At 40.6% G+C, this 26,971-nt stretch overlaps 1 protein-coding gene across 1 annotated transcript in view; it reads right to left on the bottom strand.

Annotated features, from left to right (window-relative positions):
- Neurl4 (neuralized E3 ubiquitin protein ligase 4) overlaps positions 1–26,971 on the bottom strand; it is a 426,720-nt gene that overhangs the window by 284,883 nt on the left and 114,866 nt on the right. The window contains exon 8 of the mRNA XM_067148903.2: positions 10,687–10,783. Coding sequence (XP_067005004.1) covers positions 10,687–10,783 — 97 coding nt within the window. The remainder of the gene's footprint in view (positions 1–10,686; positions 10,784–26,971) is intronic.

Genomic DNA, 26,971 nt, shown 5'->3' with positions numbered 1-26,971 from the left:
TGTAAAAAAAATATGTATAAAATGTTTTAATATAATAAGATCTTCGTGTGTTAAGTAGTTCCGAAAGGGGGATGCCCTTTCGATGTATTTTTAATGATTTGAAGGTTATGAAGTGAAAAAAAAGCTAATCTGAAAGAGACAGAAAAGGACATTCAAAGCTCAGACCTAATTTATGAACTGATGTTATTGAATATGTAAATATCCCGGCATATCTGTGTGTAGCGTGTTTCCTTAGATAATTTAAAAAAAAAAATGTTTTTGCAAAAATATATTACCTCCATTCTTATTTGGTTTATTCGTATTCCTCTGATGTCCGAGACTCTTTCCCCCTACTTAAAATTAAATAGTTTAAGCCCCTCTCCGGACAGACCACGTACCCAAGCTCTTGAGCAAGCCGAGGAAAGACTCAAGTAGGGGTGATGGACTTCGATTCCAGGGTCCGTCCGAGGGTCTCGTCAAATAAATCCTTCCGGCCACTTCATAAGCCATTTAAGATAAATTGTTATGCACTCGAACCCTGGTCAGGTGCAATACGGGTCACACTGCAACAGATATCTCACACATTCAATGCTGGATAACAACGAAGAGTGAGCTGTCGTACCATCCAGGACCACCTATTTACGATGAGGTACAGACGGCACCATCCCACTCATGTACCACTGCTCACTACAAGTCACAAGAATACCCCACTGAACTCTCAATGCACACAGAAAGATCGCCTGGACAAATGAGTCATGGTACCAGTTCGTATTCGCCGATGGCAGGGTACAGGTACATTTCCAAGATATCCATTCTCTTGTCAGCCATGTACAGTTCAGGCCGGAGGTGGCTGCATGATCGTATGGGGGCTGTTCATGTGGGATGAACTTGGACCCCTGGTACGTCTGACAATGGCATCAACGAATGATACAGGAACCAGCAGACATGTCATGATGATAATAATAATAATAATAATAATAATAATAATAATAATAATAATAATAATAATAATAATAATAATAATAATAATAATCACATAACTATTTTAATGGGAGACTTTAACGCCCAGATTGGCAAAGAGAGAAAATTCAAGAACATAGTTGGAGATTACCCAGCCCACAAGAGGACCAACAGGAATGGAGAAAGGCTGATTGACCTGTGCAGAAATTACAACTTAGTCCTCAAATCTACAGCTTTCAAACGCCTTCCTAGGAAAGCCATGACTTGGAGATGCCCTAACCCCATGCTTGGGGAATTACAGCTGGACCACGTAGCCATCAGTAGAAGAAACAGCAAAGAAGTACTGAATGTCAAAGTATTGAGAAGTGCAAACATTGATTCAGACCACTATCTTTCTTTGATCAAAACCAATTTCATCCCTCTTAAAAGAAGCAGAGAAAACCACTGCATCAAGTTGCGAATTCCAAGGTTCAATCCAGCCAAGCTGAAAGATAACAATAACTTCACCGAGACCCTGGCTAAAAACAAAGACAAAAAAGATTGGCCCCAACTACAGAAGGCACTAATAGATGCAGCGACAACCACCATCCCGGCGGTCAGAAAGAACAAACATCCATGGTGGACAACTACTTGTGACAAAGCAATAGAAGAGAGAAAGCAAGCATGGCTAAAATAAAACTGTAACAAAAGTCTGGAAAACCATAAAAACTTCTTAGAAGTTAGGAAAACTGCTACTAAAATTATCAGGAGCACGAAGAGGCAGTACAATAAAAATATCATTGAACAAGCAGAGAGGGATTTTCAAAGAAACAACACTAGAGACTTCTACCAAACTTTTAAATCTCAAATAACACCCTACTCAGCCCCTACATTTCACCTTCGGGGAGCTGACGGAAAGCTGAAAATGAACAATGAAGAGTGCACCACAGTTCTAGCAGAGTATTTCAACAACCTTCTAAATTCAAGGGAACCCAAGGAGAAACTGCATTTCGAACCTCAGAATGTTACTAAGTCGGACTCTCTCCCACCAACAAAGGGGGAGATCCAGAAAGCCATTTCAGAATTGAAATGTAACAAAGCAGCAGGCGAGGATGGAATCATAGCAGAGCTCTGGAAATACGCTGATCAGGAGTCAATCCAAAGTATCCATGAAATCATATCAAACATCTGGGTGACAGAAGCGTTACCTAGCGACTGGACCTCAGCTATCATCCACCCGTTACACAAAAAAGGCAACAAATCAGATCTCAACAACTGCAGAGGGATTTCCCTTGTATCAGTGACGTACAAGATACTCTCCAAAGTATTACTCACAAGAGTAGAGGCTCAACTAGACTCCTGCATAGGAGAGTACCAGGCTGGGTTTCGCAAGTCAAGGTCATGCGCTGAACAAATCCTGAACCTCAAAACCATCATCACTTACAAAATCCTAAGCGCCTCACCCTACTTATATATTGTTCAATACGGACCAAAAACATGAAATTCATAACCATCAATTTCAGAAGGCCTACGATTCAGTAGATAGAGAGTCACGCTTCCAGGCACTTGCTGAACTGGGACTAGATAAGAAAACCTTGAATCTAGTGAAAGCAACTCTTACCAACACTACAGCCAGAATCAAATTCAGAGGGGAACTGTCCCAGAGCTTTGAGATCAAAGCAGGTGTTAGACAAGGGGATGGCCTATCTCCAATCCTCTTTAACTGCCTACTTGAGAAAGTCATTCTTGAGTGGACGAAAATGCTAAAGGATGACTCTGGATTGAGAATTGGCTACAAGAAAGACAAGTTAACAGTTAACTGTTTAGCCTTCGCAGATGACCTTACACTTCTGGCATCCAGTGTGGAGGAAGCTACCCATCAACTATCCTCTCTCGACTACATAGCCGCTAAAGTATGGCTGAAGATCGCCATCAACAAAACACAGTTTATCACCAACATCAAAGATGCACCCAAATCAATCCCACTGGGGGACAAAACAGTACAAAGGACAAACTCCTTCAAATACCTAGGAGAATGGATAACCCCAAACATGAATGAAGATTAGGCCATGAACAGCAGATGCATCAAATTGGCGAATGCCTACCACCTATGTAAGAGTATGTACAAATCCAAATCCCTCTCACTTAACATCAAAATCAGGCATTACACTACTGTAGTGAGACCATCAGTACTATACGCCTCAGAATGCCTAAACATGGTAAGAAAAGGGCAACTTAGAAAACTGGAGCTGAAGGAAAGGAAGATCCTGAGAAAAATCATGGGCTCTATTAAAGAAGAAAGCAAGTACAGAATCAGGCACAACAACAAACTGTACCAACAATTGGAGAGCATTACAACATCTATGAGGAAGAGGAGATTGAACTTCTACGGTCATGTCATGAGAATGGACAATCAGAGGCTCACCTCCAGAATCTTCCACACCATCTCTAGAGGGAAAGCGACTAATGCCAAGTGGGCAAGACTCGTCAGAAAAGACCTTCAAGAATTGGACATTGCTCCCAGTGAAATTTATGACAGGAATAGGTACAGAACGTTGATCAGAACATCAAACTCTCTCCAGTCACTAACAGAAAAAACAGTACGTCCGGGAGGAGGTGTGAAATGGACCCAGGAGCGAAAAGACTTTCACAGTGCAAGGATGAAGGAGTACTGGTCAAAGAAGAAAGCTGCTAGAGATTAAAAAAAAATAATAATAATAATAAAAATAATAATTGTTTTTTACAATGTGTTTTTCATCACACCGACACAGATAGGTCTTATAGTGACAATGGGATGGGAAAGACCTAGGAGTGGGAAGGAAGCAGCCGTGGCCTTAATGAAAGTACAGCCCCAGCATTTGCCTTGTGTGAAAATGGGAAACCACGGAAAACCAGTGGGATTTGAACCCACTAACTCCTGGATGCAAGCTCAATAATAATGCTACTGGCTTTACGGCGCACTAACGACTTTTACAGTCCTGCAGGAGTTGTTTCACTTGCCAGTAAAACTATTGAAACGAGGCTGTCGTATTTGAGCACCTTCAAATACCACCACACTGAGCCAGGATCGAACCTGCCAAGTCAGAGTAAGAAAGCCAGCACTTCAACCACTCAGCTCGGCTGACAGGTCATGACCACCCATTTGTTCACCTCCAGCACACTGCACCATCCGGTAGCTCCTGAACTGTGGTTGATTGGTTCTATGAACACTCCATGGACATGAGGATGCTGAGGATACTACTGAGCACACCACAATCTCTCTGCACTGCAGTGGTCAGGGAACAGTATGACTTCCCATGCTTCCCTTATCTTGTGGAGTCCCTGCCATTGTCATTGCTACACGCAACTAGCCAGGTTTCTCTAACTCAATCACAACTGCATTTATATTCAGATCAATCAAAACATCAACTCGCTTGCAGTAGAGAATAAGGATGCATAGAAAAGTGTCAACTGGTGACAAGCTTTCCCAACTTTTAGGCAATGATGACTGATTATGTAGCATTACCAGAAAGTGATGAACAGTCAAATATCTTGAAGAATACGTACTCTATGTTCTCTTTATATCTCAAATTTCTAATGCACTTACAAGATGCAGCAGTAAATTCCATCTTAACCCTTAACTATGGACGTGCGGTCAACATGACCGCGGTGGAAACGTAAACACGTGCCACACCTCGCTTATCGCCCTGCCAGTATATTTGCTTGCAGTACCTTTCTATTTTAAGATGACCTCTCCACTGTATTTATCTTATCTGTCATAAATAACCGTGCAGCTGCGATAAGAAGCTGATGAGTTTCGTAGCGGCCTGGGTGACCGCACGTCCATGGTTTGAAGCAGTCTTCAGTTGATAGTGCTGTGTGTAGCAATGAGTCAGCGTGCAGGTACTTCGGCGAGTGTCCGAACATGTGATGCAAATTACGAAGGAACAATTACCGAGTGGTTTGAAGAAGACATGAGTGATGTGGACGATGGTGATAGTGAAATAGAGTGATCACAATACCGATACTGAGACTGAAGGAGAGGGAGAAGAAGATGAAAGTTCCGCGCTAGTGCCTGATGATTCACGTTCTAAGTGTTTTTTATGGTAGAAAAAGGTACAAATGGTCGTCTGCGGAACCTCCACAGAATGTGCGTACACCTCGTCACAATATCGTGATTCACCTTCCCGGTTTGCGCCCTTCAGCTCGAGTTGGAAACGGTGTGGATCCTGTTACGGCATGGACACTAATATTTAGTGAAGAAATGGTGAACTTACTAGTGCGATGGACAAATGTGAAACTCAGTGCAATGAGAAGTAATTACCGAAAGTCTACCCGACCAGAATTACAAAATGTTGACGCAGTTGAAATGAAAGCTTTTATAGGCCTTCTTATTTATTCGGCGGTTTTCAAATCTAACAAAGAGGACATCGCTTCAGTCTTCGCAGCTGACGGTACGGGCCGTGAAATATTTCGTGTTGTGATGTCAGGTACAAGGTTTTCCATTCTCCTGTGCAGCCTGCGTTTTGACAATCCTGAAGACAGAACGCAGCGGAGAGAGACAGATCCTATTGCTTCTGAATATGTTGATTCAGAACTCTCAAAGGTGTTACTCCATTGGCACAAATTCAACAGTAGATGAGATGCTAATTGGTTTCAGAGGTCGGTGTAAGTTCAGAATGTATATTCCAAACAAGCCTGAGAAATATGGAGTGAAATTGATGTGCCTAACCGATTCGAAAAATAGTTATTTGTACAATGCATATATTTATGCAGGGAAGGACACTGATGGAATAGGTCTTTCAAGGGAAGACAGAAAATTTTCAAAGCCAACTCAGGCAGTTCTTCGTTTATCGGAACCAATATAGGGTACAAATAGAAATATAACAGCTGACAATTGGTTCACCTCAGTGGAGCTTGTTCAGGAGCTGAGGAAAAGGGGACTCGCTTATGTTGGGACAGTAAGAAAGAACAAGAAGGAAATTCCAACTAACTTCTTGCCTTCCAAGCAGAGAAAGGTCGGTTCCTCTGTGTATGGCTTCACGAAAGACATAACTCTTCTCTCACACGTTCCGAAAAGAAACAAATCTGTTTTGTTAGTATCCTCTATGCACCATGGGAAAGCAACTGATGCGGACACGGGGAAGGAAGAGATGATTCAGTTTTATAATTCTACGAAGTCTGGAGTAGATACTTTGGATCAGATGTCAGCCAACTACTGCACAGGTAGAACAAGAAGGTGGCCGATGGCAGTCTTCTTCCGTATCGTCGATATTGCAGCTGTGAATGCGAATATCTTGCATCAGTCCTATCGCGAGAGCCCCCAAATGACCAGGCAACATTTTCTGAAAGAACTTGCTGCTCAACTCACTAGGCCACACATAAGATGATTATCAAATCCCAGGATCCCAAGAGATATTCGAGGCGCTATCTCTAGAATTTTGAGCTTCCCTGCGGAGCGTATCAACATTTCCGAGGAGAAGCTTGAAAAACGGATAACTTGTCGTCTGTGCCCACCAGCAAAGAAGAAAAAACATATTACAAGTGCTACAGATGTGAAAAACCAGTATGCTTGGAGTGTACAAGGAAGATCTGCTTCGAATGTGTTGAGTGAGAGTAACATTGAGGGCCAAGTTCAGTGCTTGCAATTTCCACCCCAACAAGAGATCAGTCTAATGTGTCGTTAATTTTCAGTGCAGTGGTTATCAACGATCTTTAATACCCAAGTTAGGGTCAATTTTTGTTGATAGTGTAAAGGACGTGTGTGTTTAAATGGAACAGTGTATTCTGAATAACGAAAATTGCTGTGACTGCAATCTGAAGGTATGAGGGTTATACAAATTAACAAATGGAAAATATTTTTGTGGTTTTGGGTTCAATAAAGTGTAATTATTCAAATAAAAGCAGCTAGCAATTTATCTCATTAACCGTCCCTTCCGTAGTCAAATTAATTTTCATGCGGTCTCAGTGACCTCACGTCCATGTTGATGTCACTGAAAATGTACGTCAATGGTTAAGGGTTAAGGAGACCTCAACATACTGGATGAAGTGAAGCTTCCATGGTGTGTAGAGTTATTTAGTTCTTCTTCTGGGTCAAACCGTGTTGCTGTTTTCTGTACATTCCGTACAGTTTGCCAACATTTTGAATAAATTGCAGTATTCCTTGTCAAGGCGACTGAAATACCCAACTCGATCCGAGGTAGTCAGTCTCCCAGTCAGCAATTACACTAGTGACTATCACTATTAGGCATTTAAACCACAGTCCCTTGAAGAGTGTAATAGCAGGGTTTTATTCTAATTTTAATACAAACCGTTAGCAACGTTTATTATTAAGAGTTACCTAATAAAACATTAAGAATGCATCGAAAAGATCAATATGCTCTGCAATATATGCACAATGAGTGTGTTTATAGAAGACATACTGTGTCATCATCATCATCATCATCATGTGTTCTACCCACAGGCAGCTTGTTTATATATTACGTCAAGCAGTCGTCAAACAGCTGAGAGCACTAGCGTAAACGTAGGCAGGAGTACAAGGAATATGTCAACAGGCTTACTTACATAGCTTGGAAGAAATCACTACTCATCTATCACCAAAGATTGAGTGTCCCCACCTGACTTAGACCCTGCTTACGTTCGTAAGATTGTCATACATTCGTTAAGACCACAGGAAAATTGTGAATTCATCAAATTCTGATGTTAAATATTTTAAAGTGTTTCAAAATTCATTACCTATAATCAATATGGCGCATCAGTTTAGACGTTTTGTGGACGAACAGAATAATACTTATGCCTAAACTCAGCTGTTTTGAGAGTGTATTAAGATTTCATTTCTATATGGTATAACACGTGAAAAAGTTTACGCCAGATTTAACAAAGTGTTTTTATGTTCAAACAACGAAAATTTTAAGACATTCAGCAGTTTAACAGATTGTAAATGTAGTTATACAGAGACCAACTAATAGGCATTGTATTTTGACTATTAGAATAAGTTTTAATTTCAAACTCAACAAATTGTCATATCATTCTTAATTAGACAACATAATATAAATGATTTATATTTAATAGGGTTTTTAAAAGTTTGTTATTGATAAGTTTGTTAACGGCAAACCATAAGTGTAAGTTCTGGAACAAGGTTACCAATCAACCTTGTAAAAATATTTATGGCTGAAGATGTTCAAAAAATGAACAAAACATGTCCTATGTTTTAACAATCAAGCAATAAAATAAGGATAAGATCCTAATTTTGTATTTTCTTTTTAAGTATTGAATAGGTGGAAATCTCTAAGTTTTATTATTCTCCTTTTGAGCTACATCAAACCAGTCTATGGACTGATGGGAACAACAATAACAACATATAGTTTACGTTGCATAAAAGAATATGAATGATTGTAAATGATTGTGAAATGGGAGATGATATGAACACGTGAGATTTAAAAAATACCCACTCTTCGCATCACTAAATTTAAAAAGAATGATCCATACTATTTTTCATATCTATAATAAACTTAATGAATTTAGCCAGTGGCTCAAAACCAAGAGCACCCTGTAGGTTATCTTTTATCACTAAAAACACTTATGAGGTACTCTTTAAATCTTTACTATACAGTACATATTGTAATGGTTGTAGAGTCTGCCATGCTAACTCGCTACGCGCCGGGGGCGTCTCCCATCGCCCCACCCCCCTTACGCTCGAGCGCGCCAATCCGCGAGCAACACTCAAGCGCTGTGCCGGCCCTTCTCACTTCTATCCGTGGTCGCGCTGCAGAAGACTACGGAAACGACTGGAAGATTAATCTGGAGTCTTCTGTTTCGCGAGGTTCCTCGATCCATCAAACATCCGGACGATTCTAGAAGAACCAGCGCAGGTATATAAGAGAGGAACGACCTGCCTGTAGTCAGTGAGAATTGGAGAGTGAGAATTAGTTAGTGAATGAGTGGGAGCGAGATTGAGTTCGCTGGAGCACAGTCAGTGATGGCCTGGGAGTGTGCAGCCTGATGAAGTATCTGCCTGTGGAGCCGAGGACTCGTTCCTGTTTTCCTGATGTCGTGTGTGTGTGTGTGTGTGTCCCTTGAGGCTGGCTGCTGGAGGAGAACCTGGAGTGTTCTGGAGCGGCGAAGAAGGGAACACTAGGAGACGACGTGTGAAGACTGCGGAGTTCAAAGGGTTGAGTGAACAGCGGATACTATCCCGACCTGCGAGGCTGACATGTAGGCTGTGAACCGTGTGTGTGTGTGTGTGTGTGTGTGTGTGTGTGTGTGTGTGTGTGTGTGTGTGTGTGTGTGTGTGTGTGTGTGTGTGTGTGTGTGTGTGTGTGTGTGTGTGTGTGTGTGTGTGTGTGTGTGTGTGTGTGTGTGTGTGTGTGTGTGTGTGTGTGTGTGTGTGTGTGTGTGTGTGTGTGTGTGTGTGTGTGTGTGTGTGTGTGTGTGTGTGTGTGTGTGTGTGTGTGTGTGTGTGTGTGTGTGTGTGTGTGTGTGTGTGTGTGTGTGTGTGTGTGTGTGTGTGTGTGTGTGTGTGTGTGTGTGTGTGTGTGTGTGTGTGTGTGTGTGTGTGTGTGTGTGTGTGTGTGTGTGTGTGTGTGTGTGTGTGTGTGTGTGTGTGTGTGTGTGTGTGTGTGTGTGTGTGTGTGTGTGTGTGTGTGTGTGTGTGTGTGTGTGTCATTGTAGATGGAACCCAAGAGAAACTAAAGAGAGAGCGCGCAAACCGTAAGTGTGTAAGTGTACTTGTGTAACTTGTAAGCTCGGCTATCGTCTCTGTGTGTGTGTAAATCTGTAGTGGTAGTGCTTAGTTAATAAATCTTAGAAATAGGTTGCTACCAGGTGCTGTACGCATTTATTCATTTATTTACCCCGCCAACAAGTTACAATATATTCCCTTCAATGCAATTATTCGAGCACACTTTTCCCTGCACAAACAAGTAGATTAAGAAATACAAAATAGAAGCAACTGAAGTGGACTCAGTCAAACACTTAGAACTGCAGAGACCAATCAAATAAAAACAGTAAACTTTCCAAACATTTCTATAATGCTAACAGCGGACTTCTATTCATAATTCACCTCACTTGTTCATAATATCTCCATTTCACAATCATTTACAATCATTGACATAATGTAAACAATATTGTATATATGCCTATGCATGGTTAGAGGTGTTTTATATATTTTATATCATTAACAGTTATGAAGAAAACACATATGAGCATTTTATAGGAAATTTAATTCGAAATCCCACAAGTCTGCTCCTGTTGTTTGGTGGACTCCATTTATCAATAAAACAAACCATTTTAAGAAACTAGACACACATTTTCCCCTGTCTTTTGTTGCGTGGCCCCTTTAAGAGATAGTGTGATGGTAAGCAATCTACATGTTAACCGAAGGTACCAGCTATAAGCTTGCCAAATATGAGCTTGATCACTCAAATACTTTTAATGTGAAAGAAAGACAAACAGACCAATATTCAGATTTATATATTAGTAAGGACATCTTCACCTGAAATATCTAGTACAACAGGAGAGGTGGAGATAAGAAAGGATGTGTGAAGTTTTTATTTTTGTAACTTCAAAGATATTAGTACCAAAACTTGTCATGAATGAAATCTCGTATCAATAGTTCAGTTACCCACTAGCACTACTTTTTGCCCCTCTCAAACATTCTCATTCAGAGCAAACAGTAAGAACAATGCATTAGTCATCACCCTGCGGCATCTTGCCATGATCTAACACATAAGAAAAACCTTAGTCCTCTGCTTCTTCAAGCTCACTCACTGATATCAGAGTTATACTCACCATTGAGTCCATGAAGTATTTGATGGTCTCGAAGAGCTGTATTTCTCCTGGTAATAAGATTCTGTTCTTCTCGCTCATCTCTATCAACTATAGTAACCTGGTAACATGTCATAGGTAAGAATTCTTAAAGACAACTGTATTAATACAATAGAAAAAGTTATCAACATTAATTTTCACTTCATTTTCACAATGACTGACAATGAAATTTATGAATTTTGACACTTTATATGGTCTAACAAATTGTAGTTATTTCAAGACAACCATAAAATTTGCCTAGTCAGGAATACATGGTAATATTCCTAAAGAAAATTTACAAACAAAAATGTTAAATTTTTTAATATCCATATATTGCATCTTGAATTTGTGTGTATAATGATGATAATATTGTTTTCTTCATATCCTGCTAATTTACTTTAGAATTTTCAGAGACACAGAATGGCCATAATTTTTTTTTTTTTGCTAGTGGCTTCACGTCGCACCGACACAGATAAGTCTTATGGCGACGATGGGATAGGAAAGGCCCGGGAGATGGAAGGAAGCGGCTGCGACCTTAATTAAGGTACAGCCCCAGCATTTGCCTGGCATGAAAATAGGAAATCACGGAAAACCATCTTCAGAGCTGCCAACAATGGGATTCGAACCCACTATCTCCCAGATGCAAGCTCACAGCTGTGCACCCCTAACCACACGGCAAACTCGCCCGGTGGCCATAATTTTGTCATCAGTGTGCCTGACACCAGGCTGGCATATCAAAAACCTCCAGACTAAACTGGGATCAAACCCACCAACTTGGGCTCAGAAAGCCAGCACTCTACCATCTGAGCCACTTTAGCCCAGCCTATACAAATTAAAAAAAAAAAAAAAGGAACTGTAAAATATTATAGGTACTAACTTTACTACAATTTTTAACACTAAATCAATTTTTTTTTAATCATCACTACAAAATGGACACCAACAATGCAGGCGGGGAGAGTAATTTCTATCCAGATAGTCTAAAATTCATCCTTGTTAAATTATCCAAAAGTTTCAGTTGTGAACCTGCCTGCACGTGGCAAAGACTGCCCAGAGAGGATAACTTACAGAACTAAAGCTTAGAATGCATAATACTGAGAGAGCAAGGACATTAATTTCCAAATGGATCAAGTTAATTTTCATGTTACCTAGGAGCAAATAATATCAAATAAATAAGTGTTGCCTTACACTGTACCTAAATAACCAAAATGACAAGATAAAGGAAGAAATAAAGGAGAACCTGCCCCACTGTTATTTCTCAATACACTATTCTAAATGAAATTCAGCTAGACACAAAAAGTACATTTATGGGTAAACAGACCATGCTCTATTTGTTTCACAGAGATTCCCATTCACTTACTAGAATATACAATTGTTTTCAGGAAGTTTTAGCTGAATAATTAACTAACACAATTAAAGATCACAAAAGGAAGATTGATTAGATATTTAATAGTGCAGAAAAATATAACATGGCCAAATAATTCTATCTGATCTCTCCATTTCAAAATGGTTTGAAATATTAATTGCCATTAAACGACGGTGAGTATAACTTCAAGAATTAGACAAACCTACCAAAATAAAATTAAATATGGAGCCAAAAAAGAGCCTGAAATTATTTTATTGTATATAAATTATATACACCTCAAAAAAAAATTGAAATATTGTGGGATTAGGTACATTATGAGGTAGGAAAGGCATGTGTAATCCTGTTGCAAGTGGCAGAGAGCACCATATGCACACAAGTAATTCATTTGCTTGTTTATAGTACAGCAGATGCCGCTGTCTACAGCCTGTGTTGAGCCTGGAGCGAACTATGCGATTTCAGGAGAAAACTGGTAGTAGTATGTACAGTGCATTACAAGCTTCAGCAAGTGCTTCCATTTTATGTGCAATGTGCATTTCCCAGTTTGACCGAGCCAGAATTGTGCCATGATTCAGGGTGGACGTACACAAGCAGCATCATGCACCACAGGGGACACCAAAATGCAATGTCTAAAATGTGGGAAAGGTAGCGTGAGACCAATGATGTGACTGACAAACCGAGGGTGATGCCACGTTAAGATTGCAACATCCGCGTAACAGCACAGAGGAGACCGATTTCAACTGCTCAGCAATTATGAGATAACTTCTTGAGGGCAACTGGGGCCTGTGTATCTGCACATAACTGTATACTATTGGTTGCGTACAGCCCAATTAAGGTAATTTCAACCGATTCAATGTCGTCATGAGCCATCCAACATCTTAATTGGCGGTTGGATAAAACAGGGATATCACTTAGGCCAAATACGACAACAAAAGGTGTCGAGACATAAAGGATGTGGTGGAAAGTACCACCATGTTCAAGAGATAAATGCATTCAGAGATGGTGGTGTAATATTTTAGGCTGGAATTATGTATGACTATTGTACACCTTTGATACGAATTTGAGGGAGGTTAACTGCCTGGCAGTACACCATTTGTACAATCATCTAGGGATGAATATGCTGCTGAATTGCTCGTCCTCATCAAGGTTCATCAGTGAGGAACTTCACGAAATGGCAGATATATCAACCATGTGAATTAGGCAGACATGAACAGCATTGAGCACACACAGGATAGGTCAAAAATGGCTGTTTTTGATTGTCCACTACCTCCACAGTCCACAGACACTCCCAGACCTCAATGGAACTGACCAGCTGGAATGGGACCTTCTTCCTCAAGATGATGTCAATGAACTGATCGCAAGCAGGCCACAGCCTATCAGAGACCTGAACAATGCCAGAGGAGACCATACATAGTACTGAAGAAGGGGCAGCTATCACTACAATAAAACACCCACCTTTTCAGTACAGTATTACTGTTTATTTGGGTTAGATACTGGAAGAGAAAATAGTTTATAGAAATTTACATTATCAGGTTGTGTACATCTCTGTGATAGAATACACAACATTCTGTAATTTTATTTTTGCATTACATCCTTCATATTACAAACTTTTTTTTGCAGTGTATAGAAAGCATCAATTTTATAGTTTCCTACGGCAGAAACCAAATTCTGATGATAACATTCGCGCTTTCACGGCCCATACTTGCAGACATAATACAGTCTTTTGGGCTTATGCTGTGTCAAGAAAACAAGGTTAAAATCTTAACAGTTTGCAGAGAACTTTGCTCTGCATCTTCAGAAGAAAATCTGACTGTTCGCGAGGAAGACTTCTACAATAACGTGGGTTTGAATTTAAGAATGCTTTGACCTCTTGGTCCACTGCCACAGCCTGTTGGTCCTTCCTTCCTCTGTGTTCAGCTCCTGGTAATTTCATTATAAGCTTGAGGTTTTGCTTGAGCAACCATTTTCCTTACTACTCTCTTCTTATTCTTCATCTAGGCTAGTTTCATCCCATTTTATTCTTGCTTTCTTTTTCTTGAGGACTGCTTTCTGCACATTTGAATTTCACCACCAGCTTTCTTCATTTTCCCCACAACTTTCCAAATGTTTCTCCAAGGATATCCACTGCATAAGATCGAACAAACAGTGCCATTCTTTTCCCACCATAGATGGATATTTTCAAACTCCCTCTAGATGCTTATGAGAACTTATTCCTTAAACCTGGATTTCAACTCTGGATCTTTTAGTTTAAACCATTTCTTTTGCTTCTTCATGTTTTTCACCTTACTCATTCACTCACTCTGTAGGCTTCTGAGGGACATGACGTTCCCATGCTGATCTCACAATCATCTTCCATCCTTTTCAATCTTGAGCCCGGTCTTCCCAGTTATCAATTTGGAGAGTCCTTGTTGATCTCCTTCAAGGTGCTTCGGGGTCTTCCTGAAGGTCTTTTCCCATTAAGAGAACCCTTATACAAATCTACTGGTACTCTGTAATCCTGCATCTTCAAACATATCCAGCCCAGCGCAGTCTGTTGGATTCTATCACACCCATCATAGTGTGTTGTTGAGAGAGGGTGTAAATCTCATAATTAGATCTTTTCTGCCAGCTCTGGAAGATAGGATCAAACCATGGGCCAAATATTTTTCTATAAACTTTATTCTCAAAGACTTGCAACTGATGCTGCTCTTTCTTTGTTATACTCCATTCTCGGAACCATACAGAAGTACTGGTCGAATGATTGTATAACAGATAATAATTTTTGCATTCCTTGTTAAAAACTTAAGAGCCTGAAATAGGGCTCAGAGTAAAATGCCTTATTTGTATTCTTAATTCCGATGATGATGATGATGCTTGTTGTTTAAAGGGGCCTAACATCCAGGTCATCGGCTCCTAAAGGTACGAAATGAGACGAAATGGAATGACAACTTAAAAGCCCAAAATTCTCCACTGACCAGAATTCAAAACATGAGGACGAAGAATGAATGGATGGATATGAATTTAAAACAATCGGCGGATGCCACCCGCAATACCTTACATTCATAGAAACTGATGGAAAAACAATAGGATTACTGGCCAAGGGACTGCTGCTAGAGCATAATACTGAATCGAGGATGTGTGCAATCTAAAGGGGGTCCAAAATCCAAGTTATCGGCCCCTCATAACGGTACTTATCGCTAGGAAAGTAGAACCATGGTATTTGTCATGTTGCGATACTAATCAAAAGTAGCAGAGACTCGCGGTATTCCACACATTATGGTACTACTCGCAGGTTATGAAATTCGACATATAATACAGACCTATGGTTTTTCTCACATTGCGGCGCCATTTACAGGTAACGCAACCCTATGATGTTCTTCACATAAGTGTACTAACCACAGGGACCTTCCGCTATCCAATATAAATGGTCCGTTATTGGACATTATAAATTTTCCAGCCAACTCATTCTTGGTTGCCAGCGTTTCGCCCTCGTGTGCTAGGGTGGGCTCATCAGTTGGTACCTAGCACACCTACCAATACTCTGGCTAGTGCATACCGTGGAGGCCACTGCGTAGGCTAACTGGAGCCACCGGCAGTGCCAATGAACTAGAGACTTTGTCTCATTATCAAAAATTGATGCCTGCTTGGCCATCAGATGACATAGATGTTGATTCCCATAGGGAATCTGAAATATTTGTCCAGAATGAGTAAATTTATAATACCAATATAAATGGTCCGTTATTGGACATTATAAATTTACTCATTCTGAACAAATATTTCAGATTCCCTATGGGAATCAACATCTATGTCATCTGATGGCCAAGCAGGCATCAATTTTTGATAATGAGACAAAGTCTCTAGTGCATTGGCACTGCCGGTGGCTCCAGTTAGCCTACGCAGTGGCCTCCACGGTATGCACTAGCCAGCGTATTGGTAGGTGTGCTAGGTACCAACTGATGAGCCCACCCTAGCACACAAGGGCGAAACGCTGGCAACCAAGAATGAGTTGGCTGGAAAATTTATAATGTCCAATAACGGACCATTTATATTGGTATTATAAATTTACTCATTCTGGACAAATATTTCAGATTCCCTATGGGAATCAACATCTATGTCTTCCGCTATCCTGTGGTGTTCCTCATATAGTGGGTACTAATCATAGGCAAAGCAGAACCAAGGTAGCTATCATCCCATGGTTCTGCTCATATGGTGGTACTAATCACAGGTACTGCAAAAGCCGACCGCACGGTGCTCCTGTGTGCCACGAATCACAAACCTATTTCGTACCTAATAGAGTGGTACTACGTGCAAGTAAAAGCGACCCTTGGTGTTCTCCGCGTGATGGTACTGATCACAAGTAGTTTCATAGTTCTAATACAATCATCCCTTGGTCGCCCCTTTTAGTCGCCTCTCACGACAGGCAGGAGATACCGTGAGTGTATTATTCGTCTGCCTCCCCCACCCACGGGGGTAGTGTGTTTGGTCCACGAGAGGTATTTTATTTCCCTCAAGTCCGCCGGCAAGCCGGTTAGGACCCCCTATCCGCCACCTGGGACGCGCCACGTGGGAGTATCACCTCTCCCCCTGCTACGCCTGCGTAGCAGGTTCATCGCATTCTTAATTCTAGCTTAGTGTTCCTGTTGCCTTTGGTTTTGCTCATCGATTAATACAACAAGGAATTTAAACTCCTCTACTCTTTTAAAAACATTTTTCCCAATCTTCAAAGGCAATCTGTCAACCTCCTCATGATTCGGTCTCCATACAACCATAGTTCACCTTAGTTTTCTTTAATTCCTTGATATGCATCTCAAGACATAATAAATGGTCTTGTGGTGCAACATTGTCTCCAACCATAATGGTGCAGTTCTGTACGTCCTTAATCAGAACTTGTCTTTACAGGATGTAATCAATCTGGGATATATTCCGCCCACTTTTAAATATTCTGGTGATTTCATGAAGAATGAATTAACAATGGCCATATCAAGTGATACTGTGAAATCTACTATCATCCCTTCCTCCTGGTTTACAATTCTCAGGCCATGCCCTCAATGCACTCTTCCTGCTCCTAGATGCTGTCTGTCTCTTATGTGCCCGTTCAAATCTCCTACTATCAGTACTCTTTCTTGTTCCACCTGCAGTGCATATGAACTCATCACAGAAAAGGCAGTTCATGAGTTAATAAAGGAAGTAAGGATAATCAGGAAATGCCCAAATATTAGACAGTGGGAATAATTTGTCCCACACACAAGAAAGCGGACAAGTCAGTATGTGGCAATTACCATGGGATTATTTATTTATCATATGGCATATATATACAGAAACAGGAAGACAAGCACATTATATTTTAATGTCCAAAGTTGTTATCCATTCTAGAGCCTCTGTATTGGCCTCTAAAATATCAAACCAATCTCCAGGGTAGGTTCTTCTGCTACACTCCTTTACAATGTGTTCGATGGTTTGAAAAGGAGCACTACAGTCACACTCAGGGGATCGTATCTTTCCCCATTTATACAGGGACACAGCACAGACTCCATGACCGCATCGAATCCTATTGAGGATTGTCCAAGTTGTTCTTGGGAGATCAAACCTTGAATTAAGTGGGAAGAAAGGCCAGGGATGTTCACCTGCTTTTGAGATCCATTCTTTCTCCCATTGGGCATAGGGGTTGAAATCGTCTTCTGTGAGCTTCTGAGTGAACTTAACTGGTAGATGTCTAGATCTCAACTGGTTCCTCTGAAGGTCAGGAATATTGGAGTGGCTGGGCAAGTCAGGGTTCTCATTTATCTTGGAGTATTCTCTCAACAGTGCTTGTGCTCTAAGGAATGAAGGAGGCATGATGTTGCTCAAGGCAGGAAGCCAGGGGGTACGAATTGATCTTATTATGCCTGAAATAATCCTCATTGTGTTGTTGAGCTGAGTGTCCACAAGTTTCACATGGCAGCTGTTGATCCACACAGGAGTACAATATTCTGCTGCAGAGAAAACTAAACCAAGGGCAGAACATCTCAAGGTAGTTGCAGAAGCACCCCAGGTTGTACCACACAACTTCTGCAGAATGTTGTTACGACTCCTAATCTTTGCTGTTGTATTTACTAGATGTTGCCTGAAGGAGTGTGTTCGATCTAATGTTATACCTAAGTACATTGGGAAGTTATTGTGTCTGAAGACCCTACCATTAAAAGACACTTGGAGAGTACAGCTTGCCATCTTGTTATTTAGATGAAAGCAGGACACCTCAGTTTTACTGGTGTTTGGTTGGAGTCTCCATTTCCGAAAATAGTCACTAAGAATGGAAAGGTCATCAGTTAAAATGTTCTCCATTTCTTTCAAGTTACTATGACTTGTGGTTAAAGCTATATCATCAGCATAGCAAAATATTCTGGATTTCGTTGGTGGCAAATCTGATACATACAGATTGAACAGGAGAGGAGCCCAAGACTGATCCTTGAGGGAGACCATTATTCAATCTTCTCAGCTTGCTAGTCCTATTCCTCAGAACAACCTGAAAGAGTCTATTATTAAGCATGTTTCCAATTAATTGCATCGCAGTTTTGCATGGTAATACCTGAAGAAGTTTATACAGCAGCCCTTCTCTCCAAACCATATCATAAGCAGCAGAAAGATCCAGAAAAACAACAGAGGTTTTCAACTGTTGCTGAAAGCCTGCTTCAATACATGTTGTGAGTGCAAGGACTTGGTCATAACAGCTACGATTCTGCCTAAAACCAGCTTGGTCAATTTGAATATGTTGATTAATTACAATGCTAATTCTGTTGTATAGTAGTCTTTCAAGGAGTTTATAGTAACAGCTGAGGAGAGCGATTGGTCTGTAGCTTTGTGGTATATCTTTTGGTTTGCCAGGTTCCAATATGGCAAGGATTTTAGTCTTCTTAAACTCCTTAGGAAGAATACCTGTCTGAAGTATGTGGGTAAAGAAGCACGTCAACCAGTTTCTTGCATTCCGTCCCATATTTACGATAAATTCAGGATGTATTCCATGAAAACCTGCTGCCTTACCAACTTTCATGTGCTTTAACTCAATCGCATCATTTGACGACACTAGCTTGCAAGTTATTTGTGGCATATGAATCCAATGACGAGCTCAGCTCGCGGCAATGCACTGCTGTATATCAATACATGTAGTTCAGTTACTAACTCACAGATGCCACTTGTATGCATTCTGAGCTGAAGTTTAGACATGTGGCTTCGGTTATTTCCCGCGCTCCAGGTTATCACACACTTCTGGAACAAGAGATAAAAGAATCTTTGTTCATATTATTTCGCTCACGTCAGTTGCAATAATGGTGTCAAGCAGATGTGTTGGTGTTGAAGAAGATTGAATATGAAAGCTAAAAGATAGGGGCGATTGCAGAAACGGTATTTAGACAATGTCTACGGTTAAACAATGTCTAAGCATGGCTGCCGCATTGCAGAGACGTTATTTATCACTTAGACACTGTCTAAAACCGATGCTCAACCGGTCATGTTTAAACACTGCCAAGAGCACTGTTTAACCTCAAATGAGAGGAGTGAATCACAATTAGAGGTTATGTACCATAAAATATGTAATTTTTGTATGATCATGTTGAAACGGTTCCGGAAAGAAAGGTTAGTCCAACGGCCTCTCTGTGGGTCGCCCGCTGCTAAATCGCAGCAATTCGTTTGACATGCACGAGGAGATAACAATAAAATAAGGTTTTGCTTTACGAGAGACTTGTTTCTTGAGACTGACAAAGTGACAGTCCGGTAACTGTCAACTTGAATACAATTCTTGGCAACCGATATATTTTATTATGTACATGAGGTAATTTCCATGGAATTATAGGCCACTTCGACTACATACATATCAGAATTATGTGTCCCGATCGTCTGTCTGAGGGCTGTCACATATATCAATCAGGAGGGATTCACTTATATTTACTGCCAAGTAAACACACATAACAGTAAAAACTAAAAAGTAGGTTGTATGGGATTTTTATATATATCATCGGCAACTATCAGATAGGAAAAGGCAAGTGGTGGTGATTATAGTTTAAAGAGGACTGAGAAAGAAGAGCCGTGGCCATAATAACAGCCCTAGTATTTGCCTGGTGTAAAAATAGGGAAACTACGGAAAACAATCTTCACGGCTGCCGATGATGCGTTTCGAACCTACGATCTCCAGAATGCAAGCTACATCTATATGGCCCGTACAACACACTCGGTTACACGTTACTATTGCTTCATCTTCCCTTCGTCGAAGCTACCGTATTTATGAGTAGATTACACTCACTGTAACAACGCTATAATGAAAGCTACACTTCCCCGTACGGTGCCGTGTCGCTTTAGTGTCGATATTATGAGATTTAATTTCCACCAAAAGCGATACTCTTATCTGTGGGCAAGTCATGCTCAGCCATATTTGAGTAATGTGTAGGAAGACAAACAGCTGACTGGTGTTCGGCGCGTGCACCGGCGAATTTCATTGGTTGCGACAAGCAAAGAGTTGCATGAAAGATACTTCTGTATCCATTTTCAAACCAAAATTGAAACTTTAAGGGATGTCTAGTTAAACATCGACTGAACATTGTTTATGCAATGGAAGATCGTGAACGATTTAGGCGTTGGTTAGGTAGACGATGTCTAAGGCTTAAAACTAGTCATCGTTTCTGCAATCGGCCCACAGTGTTTTAGAGAGTGATTATGAGGACAGTGATGTTTGTGATGACGAAACATACCCTGAAGATCTTAGTTCGAGTTTGAGTGATGTGTGTAGTAGTGCTGATAACACGGAAACTGATACAAATTATACCAACTCCCAGATCAACTCAAAAACAATAGCTGCTGTAGAAACGACAAAATAGTTTGCCATCAACCACAACATTTTTGATGTGTTATTTAGTTTAAAGTGTAGATATGTTATTCAGGCTTCATCAATGGTTTAAATTAAGACTCTAAATTGTCTCAAATCAGTGTTTATAATCATTATTGGTTATGTGTGTGCTTATGTCTTCCAATTGGAGCATGGCTGAAGATGACCCAATATATATGGGGTCGAAACTAGTCCCAGTGTTATAAGACAATATACACACTAATAGTATTGAATAGGTGGACCCTTCCCACCCTTTGATACAGATCAATTGTCAATACAGACCATAATGAAATTCATAACTTATGAAGTTCCATTATATGTTAGCAAATCTAAGGACATGAGGCTTACACCGTGACATCTCTGGTAGTGAAAGGCTGGAATTGTGCTGCCTTGAAGAGGGAGCAGCTTGTAGGGTCGAAAGGATGGAAGTGTTAGCTGAGTTATATGGAGACACCACAGCAGGTCATCTCCAGGTCAATAAGACCTTGGATCACGTCTGGCAACGTTACTAATGGGTACACCTGAGAACCAACGTTGAAAGAACGTACCAAATGTGTGACAGCGAGCCAGGGCCCTTGTACTTGGAGGAGGGGCTAGATGCAGCAGTACAACATTGGAACACCATTCGAGAGGACGACTTCCCAAATCAGACATTCGCTAGATAGTTACCAGCTTCTAGCCAGGGACTATTTCACAAAATGACCTGATGTCTATGTAATTTCCAATCAAGAAGCACTGACAGTGGCTGATGCCCTGGTGAAGAACTTCCATCACCTTGGTGTTCCAAGGGAGCTGCACAGCAAACGGGGCAAGAACTTTGAGAACCATTGATGAATATAAAAATAAGAATAATAGTTAACACCACCTTCCTAATACTTATCTTTCCTTATATTTAGGAAATAAACATTACAACAAGCGTTGTAAGATGGGGCATGTTTCGCTTAACTGTCGTAAGCATCATCAGCCGAAATAAATCTTAGCCTAAAGTTAGGCCAGGGCCCCGAACCTAGTGTCCTTAACATATATGGTAACGTAAGAATCAACATTTACATTTAGAAAATCAAAATAGGATTAAAACTAGTGTGAAAAAAACATAGAATATTACAACATGGCTAAGAGAAAAAACATAAACGTGTTGAGACAGAGGATAAGAACAAAGTACAATACAGAGCTGGTAGTGAAATAATTAAAATCATTAGGATATCATTGCTACCAGTCAGTCAATCACAATGTTCAAACATAAGACAAGAGTGAAAGTGTATATGAGTGTTCATTATGGCTAAGTGAGAAAAGAAACACGTAATCGTGTTGCCAGAGGTTAAAAACATAAGGTACAACACAGAGCTGGCAGTGTAATAATCAAACTCATAGCTGTCAGTCAGTTAATGAGAATGTTCATACATAACAAAAAATGACGATTATATTCTTTTGAATGAAGAAATAATTAAATCCCACTCTTGTATAGATACGCGAGACGGGCAAGAGAAATCGCATATTCTAGCAGACATGGAGTAGTAACACTTCAAACAGGACTGATCACGCCAGAAGCCGCTTCATTTTTGCTGGGAGTTCAAGATCAAAATGGAAAAAATAAGATGCCAAGTGCGTGAACTGAAATCTGGAAAATGGAAAAAGATGTACTCGGGTGTTCAAAATGGGAGTCTAAGATCGCTTACCTCTTATGTTGGATGAGCGTTGACCGGAGACATTAGCCGTTCGAGGGTGTCTGTTAAACGTATGCCCGTTGCTGCGTGTGTTGTATCTGTGTGCTTGCTTAGGCAGATGTCCAATATGGTCTACAATGAGATTTATTAGTTGTAACCATTGATGAAGTTCTATACTGTCTCTGTGTACGCAAGACCTGAACGACACCACTCCAATTGCAATCATACGTAGTGGGTGAACATTTACTCTAGGTAGTAGATGATATATGAGGATTGGAGCAAAAGTCATGGCAACTATTTTTTTCTTGTAGATATGTGAACGGATCACAAACGTATATGTATCGTGTGGAAGTTCTGCAGGCACAGTCTGTATGCAGAACAACAGATGGCTCTGTGATAGCTGGTAGTAGCGCAGCGAGGGCTGTGAAATCAGTAAGTTGGTGAGTGTCGTGCGAGATGGAAGTAACCCGTGTTGAGCAGCGCGCTTACATCAAAATAGCCGTTCTCCAAGGGAGAAATGCAATGGAATGTCACAGTTAATTAGAGGAAGCCCTTGGAAATAATGCCCTACCATACCGTACAGTAGCACGGCGGGTAGGAAAGTTTCAACAATGACGTGTGTCAACCAGTGATGAGCAATGTTTGGGATGACCTGTCAGTGGATATTGCATAATGAGCTGCAACTGCGCAAAATTGCATCGCAGTGGATACCGCATGCACTGACGGAAGTTCAAAGGTGGGTGCGCTATGCAATATGCTCCGACCACCTTGCACGCTAGCAACAGATAATCGCCTTCGATGAATTTTGGGCCAGGACATAGAACCAGAACTGAAACGTCAGTCCGCGGAGTGGCAACATGCTGGATCACCAAGGAGGCAGAAGATCCGTCAGAATCCTTCCCCAGTCAAATTGATGGTGATCGTCCCATATGACGTCAGGGGTGTCATTGTTTGCCACTATGTTCCACATGGCAGAACAGTGACCGCACAGTACTACAGGGACTTCCTGGTGCGACAGGTACAACGTGGCATTTGGGAAAAACGTCCGGATCTTGTGGACAGTGCAATAATTCTGTACAACAATGCAAATCCACATAAAGCAGAGTGTGTAGGGCAGCTACTGCGACGTTGGGGATGGGAAGAATTGGAGCATCCACTGTACTCTCCCGACATTTCCCCCTGTGACTTGATCTCATTCGAAAGATTAAGGAACCACTACGTGGTAGGCGGTTTGTAACACGAGAGGACATTGCTAATACCGTGTACTAACAGGTGACCCAATTCACACATGGCGCGGCAAATGCTGAGGCAGATGGTATTCAGCGCCTCCCACATAGTTGGCAGCGTGTGGTGTCAGTAGCAGGGGACTACACTGAGGGTCTTTAGGCCCAGGTTTGTCATGTCAACTTTATGTGTACTGTGTTTTCATTCTTTTGCACCATGAAGGCCATATTGCCCTGTATACTACCATCATAAATTAGTGTGTTATGATATTTCAGTGCTATTCATTGTCCACACATGTAGTTAACACCTTGTCCTTTCGTCTGTATATGTCACATATTCCAATCGGACTGGTATCTTCAAGAAAAAAAAATAGTTGCCATGACTTTTGCCCCCAACCCTCGTAGATGTTGATTCCCATTGGAGCACACTGGGGCAAAACGCTGGCAACCAGGAATGTGTTAGCTGAAAAATTTATAATGTCTAATAAATTATATTAGTATCTATGTAGTAGTTCAATAAATTTAGTGGGTAGTAAAACATATTATCTCTGTGCAGTAATGTTAATTTTAAGGACCCCAATAACCTTCTACAGTATTTTGTCTGGCAGGTGCTTTTTTTAACATACTAAAAGCGAGTGAAATGGAATCTTTGCATGTGGACACACTCGAATACCACCAACCTCATTCAGGATCATGTCCGCAATATTGGGACACAAGAACAATGTGATGTGTTGGTGGGTGGCCTCTGGAGAAACCTGGTGCGGGTCTTTCTAGTTGACACTTATAGGCAACCTGCATGCCTGGGTGGTGGTGGTCAAGATAATGAGGTAAGGAGAGGGAGAAACCTGGTGTTAGCACATAATCTACTCCTGTTGAATAACATCAAAGGGTTTGTTTAAGGCTTTACGTCCCATAGACCATAAAGACTTGAAGTTTAAGTACGTGGGCACCAGGAGGGCGTAGAAGGACAAGGGCTAATGACTGAACTACATAGGTCAACTGAGCACATGTGAACTGTTTCCGCTAGCATAAACCTGCATTATCTTAATACCTTCAGCATTTTACATGAGCCTGGAGAAGGTATTTTCAGCTCAACATACAATAAAATATTTGTAAGGTACTTTGTACGAAATGTGATAAGCCAATAAAATATAGGAACAAACAGTCTGCACCTGACGACAATATTCAGGTTGATGAATCTTTCTTTGAAGTGAGCCCATTAATCTAATAATTCATGATACCATACACTTGCTTCTTTTTATTCCTTGCATTGTTATTTTTTCTTTATTTGCAATATAACAAGAATCATGACATCTATTTTGTTTGTTCTAAATATTAAGATATGCATTCTTGCATTGGGTAGCACAAACATGCTCTTGTAGATAGGAGTATTTTGGGATCACCTAAGCAATGCATACATACATACATACATACATACATACATACATACATGCATACATACATACATACATACATATTCTTCCTTTCAGAGTGTTTTAACAACCCTTTATTTACAACTAGCCCTATGGCTATGAAAAGGAGTCTAATTTTCATCACTGATGTCTCCTTTCCTCTTGTCCTCCAAGTCACATCTATTTTTCTCCCAGGTAACCTGTCCTCCTCCATTCACTTCATGATTCTACCCACAAAGCCAGTTCATATGCACAGCTTCATCCACGGAGGCTATTCCTAAGCTAGCCTTCACCTCCTCACTTAAAGTGCCCTCCTAACATTGTTTCCACCTGCATGTACCAGCAATCATTCTTGCCACTTTCATATCTGTTACTTCCAGTTTATGAATAACATATGCTGAGTCTACCCAGCTTTCACTCGCACACAATAAAGTCAGCCTGAAAGGAGGGCAATGCAAGAATAACTTTGCCTGGGAACTCGCTTCTTACTTACAGAATAATGAGAACTCACGGCATTAGCATTGCTACATCTTGATTCTACTTCACTTGATGAAACTCATTTGATCGGCCTTTAGCGCTAGCAAGTAAGCACGCTGATGCATGTGCGGAAGCAGCTTGCAAAGCAAGGTGGCCAGCATGTCCACTCATTTCAAAGCACTTAGCGATCATTAACAGACTGGTAATGCAGAATACAGACTGCATGCTATTATACTCTTTTAATATATAACTTCATTCCAACATGTGCTTTAGTAACTTTATAAAGTGTAGCATCTGAAGTAGAACATCCAGTGTTAACATCTTCATTCACTGTATCAGTGCTGCCACACCCATAGTATTACTTTCCTCATAAGTTTCATCACTACTTTCACAATCCTCTCAAGTTCTAGCTCTATTAATGTGTCACAACACTAGTAGTCTTCAATGTGGGTGCACACTTCCATCTAGTCTTCTCTTCCCTGCTCCTTCACTTACGTGTCAATTCTTAGTGTTGGTTATAATAGCAATTTTAGCGGTCAAATAATCTATAAGCAGTCTGTACAATATTCTCAATTCAGAATTGACAGAATAACAACATTAAAATTTATTTAATTCGTTTTGTTTTATGAATGATTATATTGATCATATTGATTTTATACTTAAATAGCTTATATATACTTGCGCCAAGAATTTGCTTCACTAAATTCCCGATCAATTCAATAAGATTCAGATCATAGCGATAAAAGGCAGTTATTTTCTTTCAAAGTCCTGTATACAGGCTGAAGTTTGTTGTGTTTTATGAGCTCTACCAATTTTCTGACTGACACAGTAATATTATTGTGTTTAAACCAAGAATGTATATTGCCTTTGCAAGAAGCAACAGTTTGGGCCATTCTTCTTGCAATGTATGATAGGAGAAGACTAAGAACGTACCAGCCCTGTAACCACTTACTGGAGTTCGTGCTATACATTCCATTGTGATAATCTTGGAATAATAAATCCCATTTTACCTCCCACATGTAGCGTACTGCACTTTGGTTAACCACAATACTAGGAGCTTTGTGTTACCAGCATTTTTCACCATGTATTGGGTATGAACCCATTTCTCGTCAGTATATACAAGAGGTTTCTTTGGTTCATTTCAGTTTTGTCTCAATCACGTAGATATACAGCATTTCGTACACGAATATCACCAACAAATTAATCTAAAAAGCCACCTAATCGATACTTTATTTCTTTTGCCTTAGGCAAAATTAAAAATACAGTACATTAACACACACAGAACATATTTCGACGGTGTGACC

The sequence above is a fragment of the Anabrus simplex genome, chromosome 6, assembly GCF_040414725.1.
Source record: "Anabrus simplex isolate iqAnaSimp1 chromosome 6, ASM4041472v1, whole genome shotgun sequence".
Lineage (NCBI taxonomy): Eukaryota > Metazoa > Arthropoda > Insecta > Orthoptera > Tettigoniidae > Anabrus > Anabrus simplex.
The sequence above is the reverse complement of the archived record's forward strand: the minus strand, read 5'-3'. Positions and strand labels throughout refer to the sequence as shown.